Source organism: Scyliorhinus torazame, chromosome 12 (assembly GCF_047496885.1).
Source record: "Scyliorhinus torazame isolate Kashiwa2021f chromosome 12, sScyTor2.1, whole genome shotgun sequence".
Classification (NCBI taxonomy): Eukaryota; Metazoa; Chordata; class Chondrichthyes; order Carcharhiniformes; family Scyliorhinidae; genus Scyliorhinus; species Scyliorhinus torazame.
The window spans coordinates 174,151,822-174,171,450 of NC_092718.1; the positions used below are offsets into that span (position 1 = coordinate 174,151,822).

The 19,629-nt window shown below is 47.7% G+C and overlaps 1 protein-coding gene across 1 annotated transcript in view; it reads right to left on the minus strand.

The window, feature by feature from the left end:
• The window catches only part of LOC140387114 (eosinophil peroxidase-like), a 221,004-nt gene that overhangs the window by 53,566 nt on the left and 147,809 nt on the right, over nt 1-19,629 (minus strand). The window contains exons 10-11 of the mRNA XM_072470125.1: nt 13,177-13,435; nt 4,418-4,588 (exon numbers count right to left, since the gene is read on the minus strand). Coding sequence (XP_072326226.1) covers nt 4,418-4,588; nt 13,177-13,435 — 430 coding nt within the window. The remainder of the gene's footprint in view (nt 1-4,417; nt 4,589-13,176; nt 13,436-19,629) is intronic.

The following is a 19,629-nucleotide window of genomic DNA, read 5'->3' on the forward strand; positions in this document are numbered from 1 at the left end:
CCTGCTTCTGGCTGTCGCAAAGCTGCTGCATCTTCTGCAGCACCGGGAGGTGATCAAGGTTGGGCAGGTGTATGGCTGGAAGCGTCGTCCGCAGGTCTCTGTTCATCAGCAATTGAGCTGGCGACATGCCAGTGGACAAGGGGGTCACCCGGTCGGCAAGTAGTGCAAGGTGCATGTCGGAAGCAGAGTCCAAGGCCTTGCGGATGAGCTGCTTAACGATGTGCACCCCTTTTTCGACTTTGCCATTGGACTGCGGATAGTGCGGACTGGAGGTGACATGCCTGAAATTGTAGCTCTTGGCAAACGTGGACCATTCTCGACTGTGGAATCAAGGGCCATTGTCGCTCATGATGGTGTTCGGGATGCCATGCCGTGAGAATATCTCTTTACACGCTTTGATGACGGTCCGTGAGGTGAGGTCTGGCAGCTTCAGCACCTCAGGAGAGTTCGAAAAGTAATTGATGATTAAGATATAGTCACGACCATTCACGTGGAATAGGTCAATGCCAGCCTTGGACCACGGAGAGGTCTCTAGGTTATGTGATTGGAACGTCTCCTTGCTCTGCGCTGGTGGGAACCTCTGACAGGTTTCACAGTTCAGGACCATGTCCGTGATGTCTTGTTTGATGCCGGGCCAGTAGACAGCTTGCCGGGCCCTGCGTCTGCACTTTTCTTCGCCCAGGTGTCCCTGATGAATCTGCCGCAGCACCATGCTCTGGAGACGTAGCGGGATGACTATCCTGCCCAGCTTGAACAGGATGCCGTCGATCAGCATCAGGTCGTCCTTGACATTGTAAAACTGAGGGCATTGCCCTTCCTGCCAGCCATTGCTGAGTTTGTGGATGACTCGCTGCAACAGGGGGTCTTTGGCCGTCTCTTCTCAGATGAGAACGATCTTCTCACCTGTTGCCAGGAGAGTGCTTGCACACAGTTGTACCTACAATTCAATGTGCTGGATGATCTTCAGTGGTTCACTGGTGAGTTGACGGAGCGGGACAATGCATCGGCGATGGTGAGCTCCTTGCCAGATGTGTACACCAAATTGAAATCATACCTCCGGAGTTTGAGCAGAATTCTCTGCAAACGAGGCGTCATGTCGTTCAAGTCCTTTTGGATAATGTGGACCAGAGGCCTAGGATCCGTCTCAGCAGTAAATGTTGGCAAGCCGTAGACATAATCATAAAATTTGAGGATGCCGGTGCGAAAACCTAAACACTCCTTCTCAATCTGCGCATATGTGGTCTCAGTGGGTGTCATTGCCCGTGACACATATGCTACTGGTACCCAGGATGACGTGTCGTCTCTTTGAAGCAACACCGCCCCAATGCCATCCTGACTCACATCTGTGGGTATCTTGGTTTCTCGGTCTGGGACAAAGAAGGCAAGGACGGGTGCAGTGGTGAGCTTGGCTTTCAGCTCCAGCCACTCTGTGCGGTGCTCTGCCTTCCACTCAAAGGCGGTTGGTTTTTTTACCAGGTTGCGTAGGGCCATAGTGTGTGTGGCCAAATTCGGGATGAACTTGCCAAGGAAACTGACAATTCCCAGGAAGCGTAGTTCTGCCTTCTTGTCCTCGGGAACTTTCATTGCTTCGATGGCTTTAATTTTGGCTGTGTCAGGGTGCACACCATGTTGCAAAATCTGATCGCCCAGGAACTTCAGCGTGGATGTCCCAAAACAGCATTTATACCTGTTTAGCTTGAGGCCATTTTCATGTATGCGTCGGAATACTTTCTTGAGTCGCAACACATGTTCCTCTGGTGTTGTGGACCAGATTATGATATCATTAACGTAGACACAAAGCCCTTCTATTCCCTCCATCACCTGTTCCATGATGCGATGGAAAATCTCTGATGCCGAGATGTTGCCAAATGGCATTCGGTTGAAGCAGAACCTGCCAAAAGGCGTGTTGAAGGTGCAGAGTCTTCTGCTGGACTCTTCAAGTTGGATTTGCCAAGACCCTTGGGATGTGTCCAATTTTGTGAAGAAGTGCGCGTGTGCCATCTCACTCATGGTTTCTTTCCTCTTCGGAATGGGGTAATGTTCCCGCATAATATCTTTGTTTAGATCCTTCTGGTCAATGCAGATGCGTAGGTCCCCCGAAGGCTTCTTTACGCACACCATCGAGCTGACCCAGTCGGTTGGTTCAGTGACCTTGGAGATGATGCCTTTTTGTTGTAGGCTCGTGAGCTCTGCCTTCAGGCACTCTCTCAGTGGAGCAGGGAAATGTTGTGGTGCGTGGACCACTAGCTTGGCATCAGACCGCAGTAGAATCTTGTACTCGTACGGCAGAGTGCCCATCCCGCTAAATACGTCTGGGTACTGGGTTAGGATATCGTCGATGCTGGCCTGAAGATCCGAATGGGACGGTGTTGTGGTGTAGACCCTTTGAATGAGGTTCAGTTGCTTGCAGGCGTGCGCACCTTGCAGGGACGCCCTGTCTGGTTTACCAATCTCGAAGCGTAAGCTTGCTTGTGTGTGTCGGCTGGACACCTGCAGTTGGCAGGACCCCAGTGCCCTGATTGTGTTTCCATTGTAGTCCAGGAGTTTGCAGGCAGCTGGGAGGATTGTGGGGGGCTTCTTGATTCTCTTGAAGTCTACCTACGAAATCAGGTTGGCGGAGGCACCTGTGTCCAGTTTGAACTGGATGGGACAGTGGTTGACCTTCATCACTGCATGCCATTCGTCCTCGGAATCCACGGCCAGGATTGATTGGACTCGCGATGTGTCCGGTGTGGCGTATTCGCATTTCGTAATAATGCCCACTCGGTAAGTGTTGTCCAGGTACTCATCATCTGGATCCGTCGCACTGCCTGGATCGGAGTCATGCATTCGGTGTTGCACACTTCTGATGCGCTGCTGTCGGAATTGGAAGCGCTGGCTCCTGACTGGTGCTGCAGATCTGCACAGGGCAGCATAGTGTTTTGGTTTCTCACAGTTTAAACAGCGTTTGCCTCTTGCAGGACAGTTTTTTTAAAAATGGGCAGTGCCACAGTTCGCACACGTCATGCGTCATGACGCTCAGTGCATCGTTGCGCATGCGCGGTTCTCGGACGTCTGCACCTGCGCAGTGCGGTCTTCAGCCGCTTCATGTTCCCGATCGCATTGCGCATGCTTTGGGCCCGGGAAGAGCATGCGACATGGCCGCTTTCGTCAATGTGGAGGCGCTGCATGCAGGAGATGGCCTGAACACTCTCCACCCCGTGGGAGGCTTGTTTTTCACTTTCTGCCGTTTTGTACTGTGAATAGCGATTTTTCGAGTGCTCATGCACAGTACACATTTCAATCGCAACTGGCAGGGTCATGTGCTTGATTTTCAACAATTTCTCTCGCAGAGGAACAGAGTGGAATCCAAAAACGATTTGGTCTCTGATCATGGAGTCAGTGATATCACCAAAGTTGCAGGATTGCGCTAGCAGTCTAAGATTAGTTAGATAGGAGTTGAAGGATTCGTCTTTACCTTGCATCCTCTGCTTGAAGATGTAGCGCTCGAAGATTTTGTTGGTGTCCACCTCGCAGTGGCTGTCGAATTTGTCCAGGATGGTTTGGTACTTTGTTTTGTCCTGCCCTTCGGAAAAGTGAAAGGAGTTGAAGATCTCTATCGCATGGTCACCTGCAGTGGTGAGTAGAAGAGCTATCTTCCGAGCATCGGTCGCGCCATGAAGGTCGGATGCTTCCACGTGTAGTTGAAATTTCAGCTTGAATGATCGCCAGTTGGCACTATGATTGCCAGTGGCCCTGAGCTGATGAGGAGCCTGAATCTTGTCCATTGTGCCTGTATTCAGTAGCTGGTTGTCACAGATCTTGCTGAGTTGAACTAAATAGATTGAACAGTCACTCCTGGTATCATGTTGTGTTATGCTGCTTCGGATATCACAGGCTGCTACTTGATGCAGTCTTAACTATAGGATGCTCCAGACTCTGAAATGAGTTCAACGTGTTTATTGAACTATTAACACAGTTCTCAAATGAGTTCAACTCTCTGATAATCTAACTGTAGTAACTCAGTCTAACTGTACCAGCTTGCTCTGAGCCACGTGCTGGGTTGTGATGCTGCTGATCAACCCTGTCTAACTCTCTAGATGTCTGTCTGTGGAAAGAGGCAGGCTGTGAGTGCCTCATCCCTTTTGTAGTGTTTATGTCATGCCCCCTTGTGGTGATGCCACCTCTGAGTGTCCTGACTGCCCATTGGTTGAGTCCTATTCTGAGTGTTCATTGGTTGCATGTTTGCATATCATGACAGTCACCATAATACTAGGGGGAGAATAATCACAGAAGAGTGAGCTCCTCTGAAGATTAGGGTTAATTAAGTTCATGGATTTCCCTCAAGGTCTCACCCTTTACTGTGTCTTGGTCCCACAGATAATATATAATGACACCATAGGTAGATCACTTCAAATATCTGTGTATTATCCATTACCTTGAAGTCCATGGTCCCGGGCTCGCTGCATGTTCAGTGCAGCCAGATCCTGAGTGATGCGACTAATATTTTCGAACATATGATCACGCACGTCAGCCACCATAATCGTATCCTGTGTTGCACATTTGTTCCGAGTCTTCATCAATCCCCGAAGCAGTCGCTCAACTTCACCTAAACAAAGCAAAGACCATGTCGATGAATGCCCGCAATCCTGGCAGCAGGCTTTATACATACTCACCATATTTAAGCCACTAAGATGTTGAGGCAGCTGGCATCTTAGGAATGAGGCCCATTGACGCCACACTTCCCTTTTCAGGGAGCCCCAACCAAATCCCTGTAGAGGTCAAATTCCCAAGAAGCTGGCATACATAATACCCTCTGTGCCCCTTGCCTGGTTGCCCTTGTTTCAGTATACTTCAGCCAGGTGACTCACCTTGAGTGGTGGATCTTCCTTTGCATATGTGTGGGATTGCTCTCCCTCTTACTCCTGGGTTTGCAGTGGTTGAAGAGGAAAAGTAGAAGGGGCGGATTGGGGTGAGGTATTGGAATGGAGAGAAAGCAGGAAGTCCATGGTCATGCCATCTACAGCTTTCAGTTCATATCAGATATGAGGGTAAGGGAGTTCACATGGCAGTAACCTTACCATCGTCCTCTGTGGAATCAGTGATGCTGATGCCATGGGCTCATTGCTGGCAGGCTCATGATTCTGAGCATCAACTCTTCTGTCAGGCTCAGTGCATGGAGTTTTGCAGGCCTCATAGAACGCAGAACGTCAGTGATTGTGTTGCACTGCGTTTGGGTAATGTACCTGACATAGCTGAATACCCGGAAGGATGGGCAGGCAATGAGCAATGGGGGTAAAACTGTTAACGTTGACTGGTGTGTGAGGATAAGGTGGAGTAAATCTATGTGCTAGTGAATCTGTTGCGTCGATGATGAGGGTGTGGTACATTGAGCAGTGTGAGAGGATCGTAGTTTGGTGAATAGGTGATGTCATGTAATAATAATCTTTATTATTGTCACAAGTAGGCTTACATTAACACGACAAATGATGTTATTGAGAAATCCCCCTCGTCACCACACTCCGGCGCCTGTTCGGGTACACGGAGGGAGAATTCCGAATTTCCAATTCACCTAACAAGCACATCTTTCGGGACTTGCGGGAGGAAACCGGAGCACCCAGAAGGAACCCACGCAGACTCGGGGATAACGTGCAGACAGTGGCCCAAGCCAGGAATCGAACCTGGGACCCTGGCACTGCGAAGCAACTGTGCTAACCACTGTGCTACTGTGCCACCCATGGTGTGAAGATGCATTCACTGACCTTAACTACAGTGTGAGGTAATTAAACTTCTTTCGGCACTGCTTGAATGTTCTTGGCAATGGACTTCAGGCAATGATTTCCCTTTCTTTCTACCTACATTTGCATCAGAGGGTCTGTCTTAAGTCCCTCCTTGCCCCCTGTGGAAGCATGTACTTCTGCCCGGTTTGGTTATTAATGCCTCCTGTCTGTTAACCCGAGAACCATTTCCCTGGCTTGGCGCTTCACGTCCCTTGCTCAGGTTTGCACCAATATCAGTCTGCACTAGGCTTTTGTTATCCTCAATGTCAAGGGCAGTCACACTCACTTAAGTTCTGGAATTCAGCAGTTTTGTCCATGTTTTTTTTACCATGGTTAAAATGACATATGGAGGTGAATGGTTCTGGCAAAATCCAAGCTGAGAATCGGTGAGCAGGTTATTGGTGAATGACCTGATCACACTGCCAACAGCATCACTTTGCGGATGATTGAGATTGGGCAGAATGGATTTGTCCTGCTTTTTGTGGACAGGAAATATTTGGTCAATATTCCACATTGTTGGGTATCTGCGAAGTTGCAGCTGTACTGGAACAGCCTGGTTAAGGTCACGGCTAGTTCTGTGGCACACATTTTCAGTACTACAGTTGGGAGATTGTCAGGGCCGGAAGAATTCCTTCACGGCCTCACTCCTCCTAACCTCTGTCACTTCCTCCAGCCTTACATTTCTCTGAGAACTGAGCAATCCTCCAACTCTGGTCTACTGTAGATCCCCAATTTTACTCATCCCAACATTAGTGGATGTGCCTTAAGATGCCCTGAGCCCTAAGTTTGGAATTCACTCTCCAAATATTTCCTCCTTTATGACGCTCCATGACACATACTTCAATGGACATGCAGTTGGCCATCTAGCCAAATAATCTTTATTATTGTCTATGTTATTTGGTTTGACATTAAGTTTGATGCAAAATGGGGTATTTTACTGTGTTAAAGGCGCTATATAAATTCAGGTTGTGAGTGTTGTTGATTCTGCCTTGCTTCCCCACATTCATTATTATTTCACTTAATTCTTTTCCCTTGGTTGTGTTTCTCATCCACTACAACTTCAGATTTGCCAAAGACTGCCAAAGAATTGTAATAGAGTTGGAGCTTTTTCGAAGGTTGTATGTATTATTTGCCCTTCATCTTCTTTTGCACACTGACCTTTAAGTGGTTGAATCCCTTTTAATTTCAGGTAAAAGATGATTTCACAGTTCCCACCATTCCATCAGGCAAACATTGTATCTCAGCGATAAATAATGTCTGTCGTTCATCACTTTCTTTTTCAGCTTGCATGTGACGATGAGGAGATGTCAGGAAACTGGATCGAAGATGTAGTGGGCAATTTAGAGGTGAATAGCCTGAGGGTAAAACTTTTGGCACTGAGTCAGAGGTATACGCCCACACCTGGCCTAAGTTACATTGTCCCATTCAGACTTAAACTCGTTAATAGGAATAAACAGGATACCCCTGCTCAACCGGGGTGATGCACTCAAAATCCATTGTTCTCCGGGACACTGTGGCATGAACAGCCATTAGCCCATTAAGAGTCTGATGGCCTCTCTTGTTCGTAAATTGGAAGTTAGTTGCATATTCATAGCATGGCCCTGTTCTTTTGTGCAAATGGAGTTGGCAATCATAAGTCCAGATAGCGATGATGAGTTTAAGTTGAGAGATGTCAGAACAGAACTATTTTTGGGCAGGGTGGAGCTGAGAGAGATAAAAGAATCCTATTTGATAAGGTGGGAGCAGAAGGATTTGAAGTCAATTGAGAGAGGTCATGATAAACTGTCACAGAGACAGGCTTTCGGACGAGGTCTGAAAGAGCTTTGCTAACAGCAGGATAATGTTCCATGATGCAAGTATCATTTTTGCCTGCTTGAGTAAGTGGAGTTGAAAGCTGTATGTTCATTTTACATGCAGTTTGTAATTGGAAATAGTGTGTTAGGGTTAAGAGATATATGTAAACTGTTCCTGTTAGGTTTGAAGTTTAAAAGTTTAAATATTGCTCTTCTATTGATATAATAAAGTTTTGTTTGTAAAAATAACCAAACCTTATTTCTCATGCAATCACTCCTGGAATAAGTCAGTCTTTCCGTACAGACTTAAAAATACAATAAAAACGTTGCGGTTCTGGTACAGTATCTTCGCCACTGTTGCAAAATGGTCCGGCATCCGTTACATTGTAGCAGCACATTGCAGCTCACATTGCATCAGGCCAGCTTTCTGGGTTGTTGGTTAACCCTGGGAAAGCAGTCAGCTCTTAAGAGGCCAAAAGCGGAATTCTTGCTGGTGAAATCTCACGGCACAATCATCCCTGTCTGCTGCCATTGACATAATTACGTTCCCACCCATGAAGGTTGGGAACCTCATTTAAACACATTAACAAGTCATTATAGGGCACCCACTGTATAATTTGGAATTCCCCACACGCCAAAGTAACTTCACATCGGTGAGGTTTCCAGCAGGTCTGGAGTAACGTGAATCAAATGAAGAGACCATGCTGGGGGCATACAGCTAGGTACAGCTGCTAGGGGGGAGAGGGACATGGTCGGGCAGTGCCCTGGCAGGACCATGGGGCAGTACAGGCTGGGCCCTCTCTGGGGGGCTCATTGGTGTGGGGAGGATCCCAATGTCTCTGGACGAGCGATTTACCGGAGATCAAGGCGGCCTTTGGAAAGCCGACATTGTCAGTTCTTTCAGGCATCGTCCCGCCAGCGAGATGGCGTGTGGCACGCCACCAGGACTTTTTTCTTCGAAGTGCTGGACTGTAATTACCAGGAGACACAAAGATAAAAGTGAAACCAAATCTATTTTAATTCGAAAGTTAAGCTGCACCCGTGGCATACAACATCAGTGTCCCAGCCGGGGACTAACAGGAACTCCCCCGTCGCGGTTTGGGATGGCATTTAAAAGGTTCGAAAATGAGTCCCAGTTGGATGGGCCTCCGCCAATTACCATGGGAACCTGTACTCCACAATCCCCACATGGGAGATCAATGAGTGATCCCTCATGATCCTCGCGAAGGTTATCACCTCCCACCCCCACCCCCTTCAAGTCCACATCCTCCCCCTCGCTCCCACGGCCATAAGGCCTCCTTTGCCATTGTCAGTGGAGTTGGATTTGGGGGTGTAAAGCAGTGGACGGAACATCGTTTCCTCGCTGAGCGAAGGGTCAATGATGGGGGTTCTACTCCAACGTCGATTTCCGGCGGTGGGCCCGTCACCTCAGTTTCCTTGTCGAAGCCTGAATCTTCATCCTCCTGGGGGTCAACTCTTGGGTGTGAAATGGGTTGAGCCCCCTGCCTGATGGTAGGTTCTAAGGATGTTGAGGGCATCACCCTGCCCAGAGTAGTTTCTGCAGTCCAGGGTTCTCTGCTCCAAAGATGGACTACATGCTTTTTTATGGTCATCTCTCCAGTCTTGAGGGTTGCGCAGTGGTTAGCACTGGGACTATGCCGCTGAGGACCCTGGATCGAATCCCAGCCCTGGGTCACTGTCCGTGTGGAGGTTGCACATTCTCCCCATGTCTTCGTGGGTTTCACCCCCACAACCCAAAGATTTGCTGGTTAGGTGGATTGGCCACACTAAATTGCCCCTTAATTGGAAAAAACAAATAATTGGATACTCGAAATTTAATTTAAAAAAAGAAAGAAATATCTCTCTGGTCTTGATTTTGTATGACACGGGGTAAGTCTTCTCTATTACCACTCCCGGGATCCAAGATCCCATCTCCAAAATTGCGAATATAGACAGTGGCCGGGATTCCCCGATCCTGCGCCGGGTTGGAGAATCGCCGGGGGGGGGGGGGGGGGGGGGGCGTGAATCGCGCCACACTGTTCTGACGTTGGCCGCCGCGCTAATCGTGCCCACGGGGTCGCCAACACGCTGGTCGAGGGCTGTTGAAAGCACCCTTCCCGGCAATTCTCTGCACCTCGACGGGCCGAGTGCCCGCTGAGTTCGCCCGAGTCCCGCCGGCGTGGGGTACCTATGGTCCTAGCTGGCTGGACATCGGAGTTCTGGCCCCACTTTCCCAATTAAGTTGGGATACAATGGACAGAATTTGTCTACAGGCATTGGGCCACCAGCAATTTCGCTGAACTGACTCCTGTTGTCATGTGTGGCGTGGTCCTGCAGTTGAAAAGGAACCAATCCAGTTTGGTGTAGGGCAAGTCGGTTTCTTCATTCGGTTTTAAACCTTTGGACTGTCCGCTCGGCTAGGCTAGTAGAAAGTGGGTGGTAGGGTGCTATCCGAATGCACTTCATCTCATTAATCTTTGTGAACGCCTAGAACTTTCCACTGGTGTAAAGGATCCCGTTGTCGTACTCAAGGACTTCTGGGATCCCATAAGTACAAAATGATTGCCGGAGTTTTTCTATAATGGCGCTGGAAGCCATTGAGGATATCCAATGTATGTCCATCCCTTAAGAATGGGGTCGACCTCATAAATGGCCCGTGATGTCCGCATAAACCCGTACCCAAGGCTGTCCTGGCCATTCCCACAAGGGTAGTGAGGCCGATAGCAGGTGTTTCTGACATGATGGTCACTGTTCCACCAAACTTTCAATTTCGTAATCAAGTCTGGGAGCATCTTCATTTTGTAGACTCCTGGGTGATCAATGTGGAGCTCCTTTAATATTGGGTACTGGCTAAGGCAAGGGACAACTACTCGGACTCCCCACAGGATGATGCCATCTTCCACGCTGAATTCTTGCTGTTTACACAAGAAGGATGTCCTTGGATTCCGCCGCTTCAGATGATTTGGAGTAGTTTCGCCTAAGTGGGGCCTTTCTGGGTCCATGTCTGGATCTGCCTGGCAGACACAGACTGGGTGCCCATAAAATCAAAAGTCATGATGGTCTCACCCATTCTTGCTGGGGGGATGACATACCTGTGGGTAATGGTATGTTACTCAGGCCGTCAGTATGGGCTATGTGTGTTCCCGGGTGGTGCTCAAAGGAGTATTGGTATGCTGCCAACAAGAGTGCCCACTGCTGAATCCCAGCCGAGGTAAAGGGTGGGATCACCTTGACTTCCTTAAAAAGGCCCAACTGGGGTTTATGGTGCGTGATTATCATAAAGTGTTGGCCATAGACGTATGGATGGAATTTATTCACTCCGAATATCACGGCCAGACCCTCTTTTTCAATTTGTGCACAGCGTCGCTCCAAATCTGCCAGGGTTTGCAATGCATATGTAATCAGTTTCTCCACCACTGTCTCAACGATGGGAGAGGATTGCCCCTACTCCATAGAGAGAGACATTGTATGTTAGTACCAGTGATCTTGTGGGATCACAGTGCGCCAAGATGTTGTATGAAAGCAGCTGCGGCTTCACGTTCGTGAATGCCTCATCTTGTGGCGCCTGCCACGACCACTTCTTGCTTTTCTTCAGCAAGGGATGCCTGTAAAGTGGCCAGTTTGGGGATAAATTTCCCACAATAATTCATTAGCCGAGGAACTGCTTCAATTCAGTCGTGTTTTGCAGGGTCAGCAACCCTTTTATGGCGTTCACTTTGTCTTTTACAGGGTTCATGCTGTCCTTGTCGACGCGGTATGTCACCTCGCCCGCCTGAAACATGCACTTCTCCCACTTGAGGCGGACACCTGCGTCCGAGAATCGGCGTAGTACTTCCTGCAAGCTTGCCAGTTGTTCTTTCTCAGTGGCAAGATTAATGATTAACACATCATTAAGATACTATGCCACCGAAGGCAGCCCTTGAAGGATATTTTCCACTACATGCTGAAAAATGGCGCACGTCGATGAGACTCCAAAAGGTAGGCAGGTGTATTCATACAACCCATTATGGCTGTTGATGGTGACAAACTTTCTGGATGCCGGGTCGAGCTCCAGCTGGAGGTAAGCTTAGCTCATGTCCAATTTCATAAACGTGTGGTCTCCAGCCAGTTTTGCATAGAGATCTTTAATACACGGCATGGGGTACAGGTCAAGGTGGGAGGCTCCGTTGACAGTCAATTTATATTCTCTGCAAAGACAGACCGACTTGTCGGGTTTTAGTATTGAAACCACCGGCAGGGTTTCCGGGTCCATGTTGATCTTTGCCCTTGCTCCTTTGATCTTGCCAAGGCCTTCCTGAAACATCTCTGGATATTTCCCGAGCCTTCATATAGGCCCCTGGTTTGCATCCTGAAAATGTGCTGACAGCCCAATTGGATTTTATGTAGCCAGTCTCTGCCCAGAAGACTGGGTCCTGGTCCTTGCATGACTATTTGGGGAAGTCGGACCATCTCTTGCCCATGGACTTGGCTCACCTGATGAAAGAGCTGCGCTCCGAAAGCTAGTAATTCGAAACAAACCTGTTGGACTTTAACCTGGTGTTGTAAGACTTCTTATTGTGCCCGTCCCAGTCCAACGCCGGAATCTCCATATTCTGAATGCTGGTCACCCATTCTCTCTCTGACTGCACTTCCTTAAGCTGTGGGGTGACCACGTATAAAAATGTGCTATTCGCAAACCCCCCAGCTTTGCGGATGCAATGCTGTGCCTCCAGCCGATGCTCTAGTTCTGAAACCGTCTCTCAAGCTAGTCAAACCAGCAAATGTGGTCATCCAGACTGCAAGGAGTGTATAATCATCCCATGTGCTGCAGACCATGCAAAACAAGAGACTGAGCTCCCCAGTCATACTTTTAGTTAAAAGATTCTTACCATAAATTTATGCTAAGTAGAAAATTACTTGTTATCTTTTAAATAAATAGAACTCTTACCTTTCCTTAATGTAACTTTCAAGTAGAGAAAATGACTTGCCCACTACCTACCAATCAGCTCTCTCCCTTGTAGCCTCTACTCCTGCAACAGGGCAAGACCACTTTCTGAAGATGAGAAAGTTAAAAAGCAAAAAAGAAAAAGAGCACCTCTTTGCCATTACACCGAATTCCAAATTTGCTCCAAAATCGCAAACGTATTCATTTGCACTGTGTCTCACTCAGGTTGTGCTGTCTCCCACCTGCTCCTGAATCTAACTGACCTTTTAGTTTTGTTTTTTTATTATCTTTGTAACGTTCAGTCTTGCCTGTTGGTGTGTACTTGGTTTTTTTCTCTCTGTTCCTTCCTGCCATTCTAGGACCCTCATTTCTTTTTTTCCTCGATTCATTCATGGCTTGTGGGTGTCATTGGCTGGAGCAGAATTTATTTCCCATTTATGCCCTCAGAGGGCATTTAAGAGCCAACCACATTGCAGTGGGTGTGGAGTCACATGTAGGCCAGACCAGGTAAGGACGGCAGAGTTTCTTCCCTAAAGGGCATTAGTGATCCAAATATGTTTTTATGACAACCGACAATGCTTTCATGATCATCACTTTTTACTCTTTCTCACGGGTGGGAACAAATAATATCAATAGTGCATCAAGATAATGAAACCATCCAGTATCTGAATGTCTGGCACAGTCAAAGTGGTTGACTTACCTTCTTTGATTAATAGACTTGGCCTGAAGAAGGTAGCATTCATCGGCAGATTGGGAAATTCAGGATCTTCTTCGTAACCTTTTTTCAAACGTGGCACGACGTTAGAAATAGTAGAATGTCCAAATCTGAAGGCTGCAGTGGAAAAAGCATTTTTAATGCTTGAATCAATGGAACTATCATATCCTCTGTAGTCAGGTAGAAATTTCTTCATTGCTCTTGGGCCGAGTATTTTGGGAAGGTAGACTTTGAAAGTTATTATCTGTTGAAGAAGGGTGAGATAAGGAGTCACTGAGTGAATTAATCTTTCAAAGAATGTCTTTGATTCTCCGCTCCTTCATGCTGGTGGGTTTCTCTGGCATCGCTGCAGTAAATGAAGATTTGGCTGAGCTAATTCTCCATTCTCGCCACCAGCGATAGCGGGTTGACTCGCAACTGAGAATCCTGAACAATAACACCACAAGGATTGATGTCAGAACATTGTATTTTTATCTTGGGGATTAAGTATACCGCAAAGGGGAAGTGATATCTTTGGTGTTCGGGAACTAGAAGTAAACGGTGGCAGCTAATTATCCTCTAATTTTTAAGACTTGAATTCAAAGTCAGGGCAACACGTGGAATGAAAACTTTAAACAAGGTTGCTGAGTCCAGCTATTCGCATTTTATCACTGGGCCTAGGTTATTGGGCAGATTCAGTGGCTCCATTGCACCCGGTGCGCAGATCCGGGTGCAATGGGTGAATCGTGCGCGAGCTCCTAATCGGGCTCTCACGAGTCACCTGACTCTCTCAGCCTGACGGGATCTAGATCTCGCCCATGTGGCACTGCCAGCGTTTAGGCCTGAGGGGGCATTGCCAAGTAGAGGGGGGTGGGGGGCAAGTTCCCGGGGGTTGGGGGGAGGGTCACGAAAGCGGTGGGGGGGGGGGGGGGGGTGGAGATTTGGTTCTGCCGGACAAAATGGCACCCTGATCTGTGAGGAGCCTTTCCTGCTTTCAGCTAGGCAGCAGGAAATGTCTCTGAGTGTTGCCTTTGTGGGGAGAATCCTCCTGAGGCCAAAACGCACGGCAAAGTGGCATTGGATAGCGGGATGTTTCTCAGTGCTGCAGTTGTTGAGAAACATCCCACTAAATGTGCTGTTCAGCAGACTTTAACTTCAGTCCAGTGAATCACCTCCATTATCTACAATCAGGCAAATGTAAAGAAAATAATTACTTGATATTCAAATGTGCTGTTTTTTTAAAAACAAGTTCACATCCAGACCAGTATGGCTCCGAATTTAGAATTCTTCTCCTCAAAAGTACAAATCAATCAGAGATTTGAAAGTTGTGGGAATGTCCACAACTATTTCTGTGTCTTTAGGCCAGTTTTTTCCCCGGACCCACTTTTGCCCACCGGCCAAACGTCAAGACCCGTGCGCACCGACCTTCAGGATCCATGCTGGCCGGCCTTCACAACGGTCGCTTACCTTTAATGTGAAAGCAGAACCTGCTTGGCCCTTGCGACCTCACTCTAATCAGGTTCACAGGAGGAGGGGGCAATGTGCATATCAGGTGCAGACTTCAACCAGTTCCTTTGCGCTGTCTTCTTCTTTGTGAGAATGGAAAATCCAACCTTGCATATGAAGGTTGTCATGAAGGGCAATAGCAGCAAAATGCTTGTTTTACTCAGCACCAGATAGTCCTAGGAGAGATTCTAGAATACTGACAGCTTCGTGGGCTTTTGGTATGTTTTTAATGTGCTGTTTCAGGTCAGGTACAGAAGTGTAGTCTTTTCATTTGGAGTCAACTGTGAGTTAATAACTGACTCTGGGAGGTCTCAATCCCAAAAGGAATTTTCACCTACCACTTCTCTTTCAAAAACCTGAAACTTCACTCTTTTGCCAGTACTTCCTTGCATATATCACACATGGGCTTTGTATCCTTATTTGCATTAGCACAATTGACAAAACCATACCTCAATAAATCATCTACAATGTTTCTTCTTTGTAGGCTGTTAACCAGAGACTCTGGAGCTCTGAATAGAGCTAACACTAGCATTGCTCTATCCTGCCCTGGACTCTCCTGCGCAGCTCTCACCAACAGATTCAGATGTGAGATCCTGGCCAGTAGCTACTCTGCCTATTTGTGTCTCTGGCTGTCTCTTACTTGTAACAAAACCTTTCATCTCCACAGTCCTCTTGCTTTGCTTGCTGGCAGCTTGAAAATGGAACAAGCCCTCCTCTGTGATTTGGCACCAAAAGCACACACATATAGGGCACCTGATGTCAAGTGTACGTGCAGGGTGCATGGCCTGCTCAATGCTGCTGCACATTGTTGGAAGATTGTACACAGCCTCATTTTAGTTGCATTTAAAAGGTGGACCGGCTACCACTGTCAATAAAATACCGGTAGTGGCCATTGGACGCTTCTCATACAATAAGGACCACTGCGGGAACACTGCGACAGATCGCTCCACAACCCTCCAACACCTGCCCGCAACACACCCATAGGTCACGACCTGCACTTTGTAAAAACCTGTTCTAGGGGAATGTCAAAAAGTAATATCATTGCCTTTGTATTGTTAGCTGGTAAACTCACCCACTCCTAGTACAGGTTGTGCAGTGTCAACAGGGTAGAAGCAAAAACCTGCTCTGGATTCTCCTCTCTGGAGATTAAGTTCTCCCACCAGCAGAGAATCACTACTGGTCTCCACTGGCACAAGGGGTGGCACCCAGGTGCAATTTTCTCTCCTTCACCATGCAAATTTATGCATGGGGGAGAATTCACTAGATTCCATCAGAATCCCGCTATCAGCCTGCCATTTTGAATAGGCGACCCTATACTGAGTTCCAGCGTTGGGCCTCCCACAATGCAAATCCTGCCTCCCACCCCCCAACTTTGGGCATCCCCCCACCACAGGAATAATGGGTCACCTCCCACACTGTGACCCGAAACCCCCACCAACCCTCCATCAGACCCCCATTAGAGATCCCCAACAGAGACACCTCAATCAGAACCTCCACCAGAGACCCATTCAGTGACCCCCATCAGTGATACCCTACAGATACCCCCATCAGATCCCCCCATAAGATCCCCCCATCAGAGATCTCCAAAAGAGACCCCTCCCTCTCATAGACCCCCCAGGAACACCCACCAGTCACCCCTACCTGAAAGCTGAAGAGCATTCCAGGTAGTAGAGTGAAAAATCACTGCATTTCTACTTACTCTTGCCTAAAATCTGCTGCCTCAGATAAAAGTGCTAATGCAGCACAGCTGTTACATGTTTCCAAGGCTTCAAAAGCCAATTATAATTCAAAGGACTTCAAATCCTTTGACAACCTTTGAAATGCAAATCTTCCATTCAATTGCACACAGCAATACATTGCATTAGCCAGTGATTGACAGTTTTATTGCTCCAAAGACAGGTGCTTGGTAAATTGTGCATAGAATTTACAGTGCAGAAGGAGGTCATTCGGCCCATAGAACCTGCATTGGCCCCCAGAAAGAGCACCCAAGCCTCCGCCCTATCCCAGTAACACAGTAACCCCACGTAACCTTTTGGACACTAAGGGGCTATTTAGCACAGCCAATCCACCTAACCTGCATATCTTTGGATTGTGGGAGGAAACCGGAGCACCCAGAGGAAACCCATGCAGACATGGGGGGAAGGTGTAAACTCCACACAGACAGTCATCCTAGGCCGGAATTGAATCAGGGACCCTGGTACTGGCAGCAGTGATAACCATTGTGCCACCATGGCACCTACTATCTTTCCCTTCATGCTTGAATACATCTCAAGTACCCTGCTTTGATGCTAACCTCAATGTTTATAAATGCTCTTGCTATGATTGACCGCATCAAAAGCAGCTAAGTGCTTTTGCTTCTTTTTTGCAACAGAAAGCACTTCCGTGCGTGCTGTGGAGGGGTTACCCATTATTCCCGTGGTGGGAGAGGAGGATGTCCCTAGTCATCAGCAGGAGTGTTGGGGGGCATGATTTGCATTGTGTAGGGGCGGGGGCCTTCTGATGGACTTTGGGCAGTACCTCAGTCATGCACTGACCCTCTTGACCCACTACGGGGCCCAATGCGTCAGGGTCACACTTGAGAAAACTTGCACCAAAGCCAGCCCGAAGTATTTCCCGCTGTGGGGGTTGGCATAACAGGGGGTCGGGGGGTTGATACTTGGGCTTCCAGCTCGTAAATGCAATGGAAATCGGTGATTTGCATCCTCCCGTCGGCATGGGGTGAGCAGCGCGTTGAGATCGCCGGCAGGGGATCAGAGCAGCAACGCCAAAACCGTTTTCCCCATGACACTCCATTCTCCGTCCGATCGGGAATCCTTACACCAGCGTTGGCAGTGGAGGATCATGTGACCCATAGGGCCAATTGGGCCAGAGCGTGCGAATCCTGGGGCTGAGTGCAGGTTTTACTGTTAGTTCGGAGTTTGGAGTCATGGAGTACGGTAGCCTTTATCTCACTCTCTGCAAATTGTTATTTGCTTTAATAAGCTGTTTATTCATTAATCTACTTGGTGGCCGCCAGTCTTTCATGATACTACATTTGGCGATGAGGATTAACTGGAGTGCCTTCCTACTGCTACAGAAATTGGGAGAGCAGACCTTGTTTGTAAGGCTTTCCTTTGATGCAAACACATTCAGCAGTCTGTAAGTGTCAAAATGCCCTATTTTGGGAAACTTGAACCATTCAATCCTAACACGGAGCAGTGGATGTTATATGTTGAAACTTGCGCTATTTCATTAAGACCAATGAAATTGTGGGGAGGAGAAGCAGCGGGTAATCCTATCAACAGCCCGTGGGGCCCTGACCTACAACCTGATTAGGAGTTTGATTTCTCCAGATGCCCCCGACTCCCAAACATTTGCGGTGCTTGTGAAACTAGTCAAGGGACATTATCACTCAAAGCCCTCGGTGACAATGTAACAAAGAAAATGTTAATCAACAACAACAGCAGCAGGGGAGACAATAGCAGCGTTCATAGCGTGAATTAAGGCTGAGAATCGTGAATTCGGGACTGCACTCAACAACATTTTGAGAGACAGACTAGTCTGCAATGTTAATGACACAGCCCTACAAAAGAAATTGCTAGCAGAGTCAGAGATTACCTTAAATAAGCCATTGGAGGTTGCCGAGGCAATGGAAAGTGCCAAAATGGGGAAGATGGAACTGCAGAGTGTGCGAACAAGTGAGGTCCACCAAGGTTGGCGAGAAGCTTCCAACAGTCATGGCTTCAGGTATGAAGACACAGAAAGTAAAGAGGCTGGGAGCAAAAGAGAGTGTAGAGATATAGGAAATTTGGTCCAGAGACCAGGAGTTATGAAGAATGCTACTAGTATGGGGGAGATCATCCCCAGGAATGATGTAAATTCAGGGAAGCTGTATAATGTGCCTGCAATAGAAGGGGACACAAGGCTAGGGAACGCAAGGCTAGACAGAGCCTCCAGGGGTCCAACAAAAAATATCCGACTCCAGACCACAGTGCTGAGAACCCTGAAAATGGATCTGAAGTAGACAGTTTAAAGAACATAAAGGTTGGTGAAACAGCCCCTATTACAATTGTGTTAATGGTAAATGGTCAGTCACTTAAAATGGAGGTGGACACACGTGTCTCCACTCCAGTAGTAGGTGAGCAAACGTTTTGTTATTTACAAGGTGGGACCCAGCCCCTGAAGTTAAGCAGCACGCAGGCCAGGCCAGTCATGTACACTGGGGAAGCTTTAAGGATCCTGGGAACAACCACAACATCCATGAGCTACCACACACCAGTCAGTCAACTGCCTCTAATAATAGTGGGGGGGCCAAAGGCCAAGTGTGATAGGCCGAGATTGGCTTCACCAAATTAGATTAAATTGACTAGAAATCTTCAAAATTAACAGAGGAGATTTTCACAAAGTCTTCAGAAAATACCAGGTTTTCAACGACAAATTAGGCAAGATATAGGGCCTGAAAGCAAAGATTTACATTGATCCAGAGGCCACGCCCAAATTTTGTAGAGCCGGATCCATCCCCTTTGCCTTACATGAGAAGTTTAAGTCTAAACTCAAGCAACTGGAAGAACTAGGCACGACCAAGCCTGTACAGTTTTCAGCGGGGCGGCTCCCATCATGCCAGTGGTTAATCAGATGGAACCATTAGGATATGTGGGAGCTGCAAATTAACTGTGACTCAGATGGAAAAATTGTACCTGATACCCATTACAAAGAATTGAGGATATATATGCTCAATTGTCAGGAGACTTAATTTATGCAAAACCTGATATGAGCCATGTGCACCAGCAGTTAGATTTAGTCAAGACTTCCAGAGAATTTGTTACCATAAATACCAACAAAGGCCTATACCAGGATACGTAGCTACACTCCAGAGCCTCATCGAGGTGTGCAATTTCCCAGCGTGCGATGGAAAGCTTACTACAGGATCTATACCCAAGGTGGTTGCCTATCTAGACGATGAACTGCCAACAG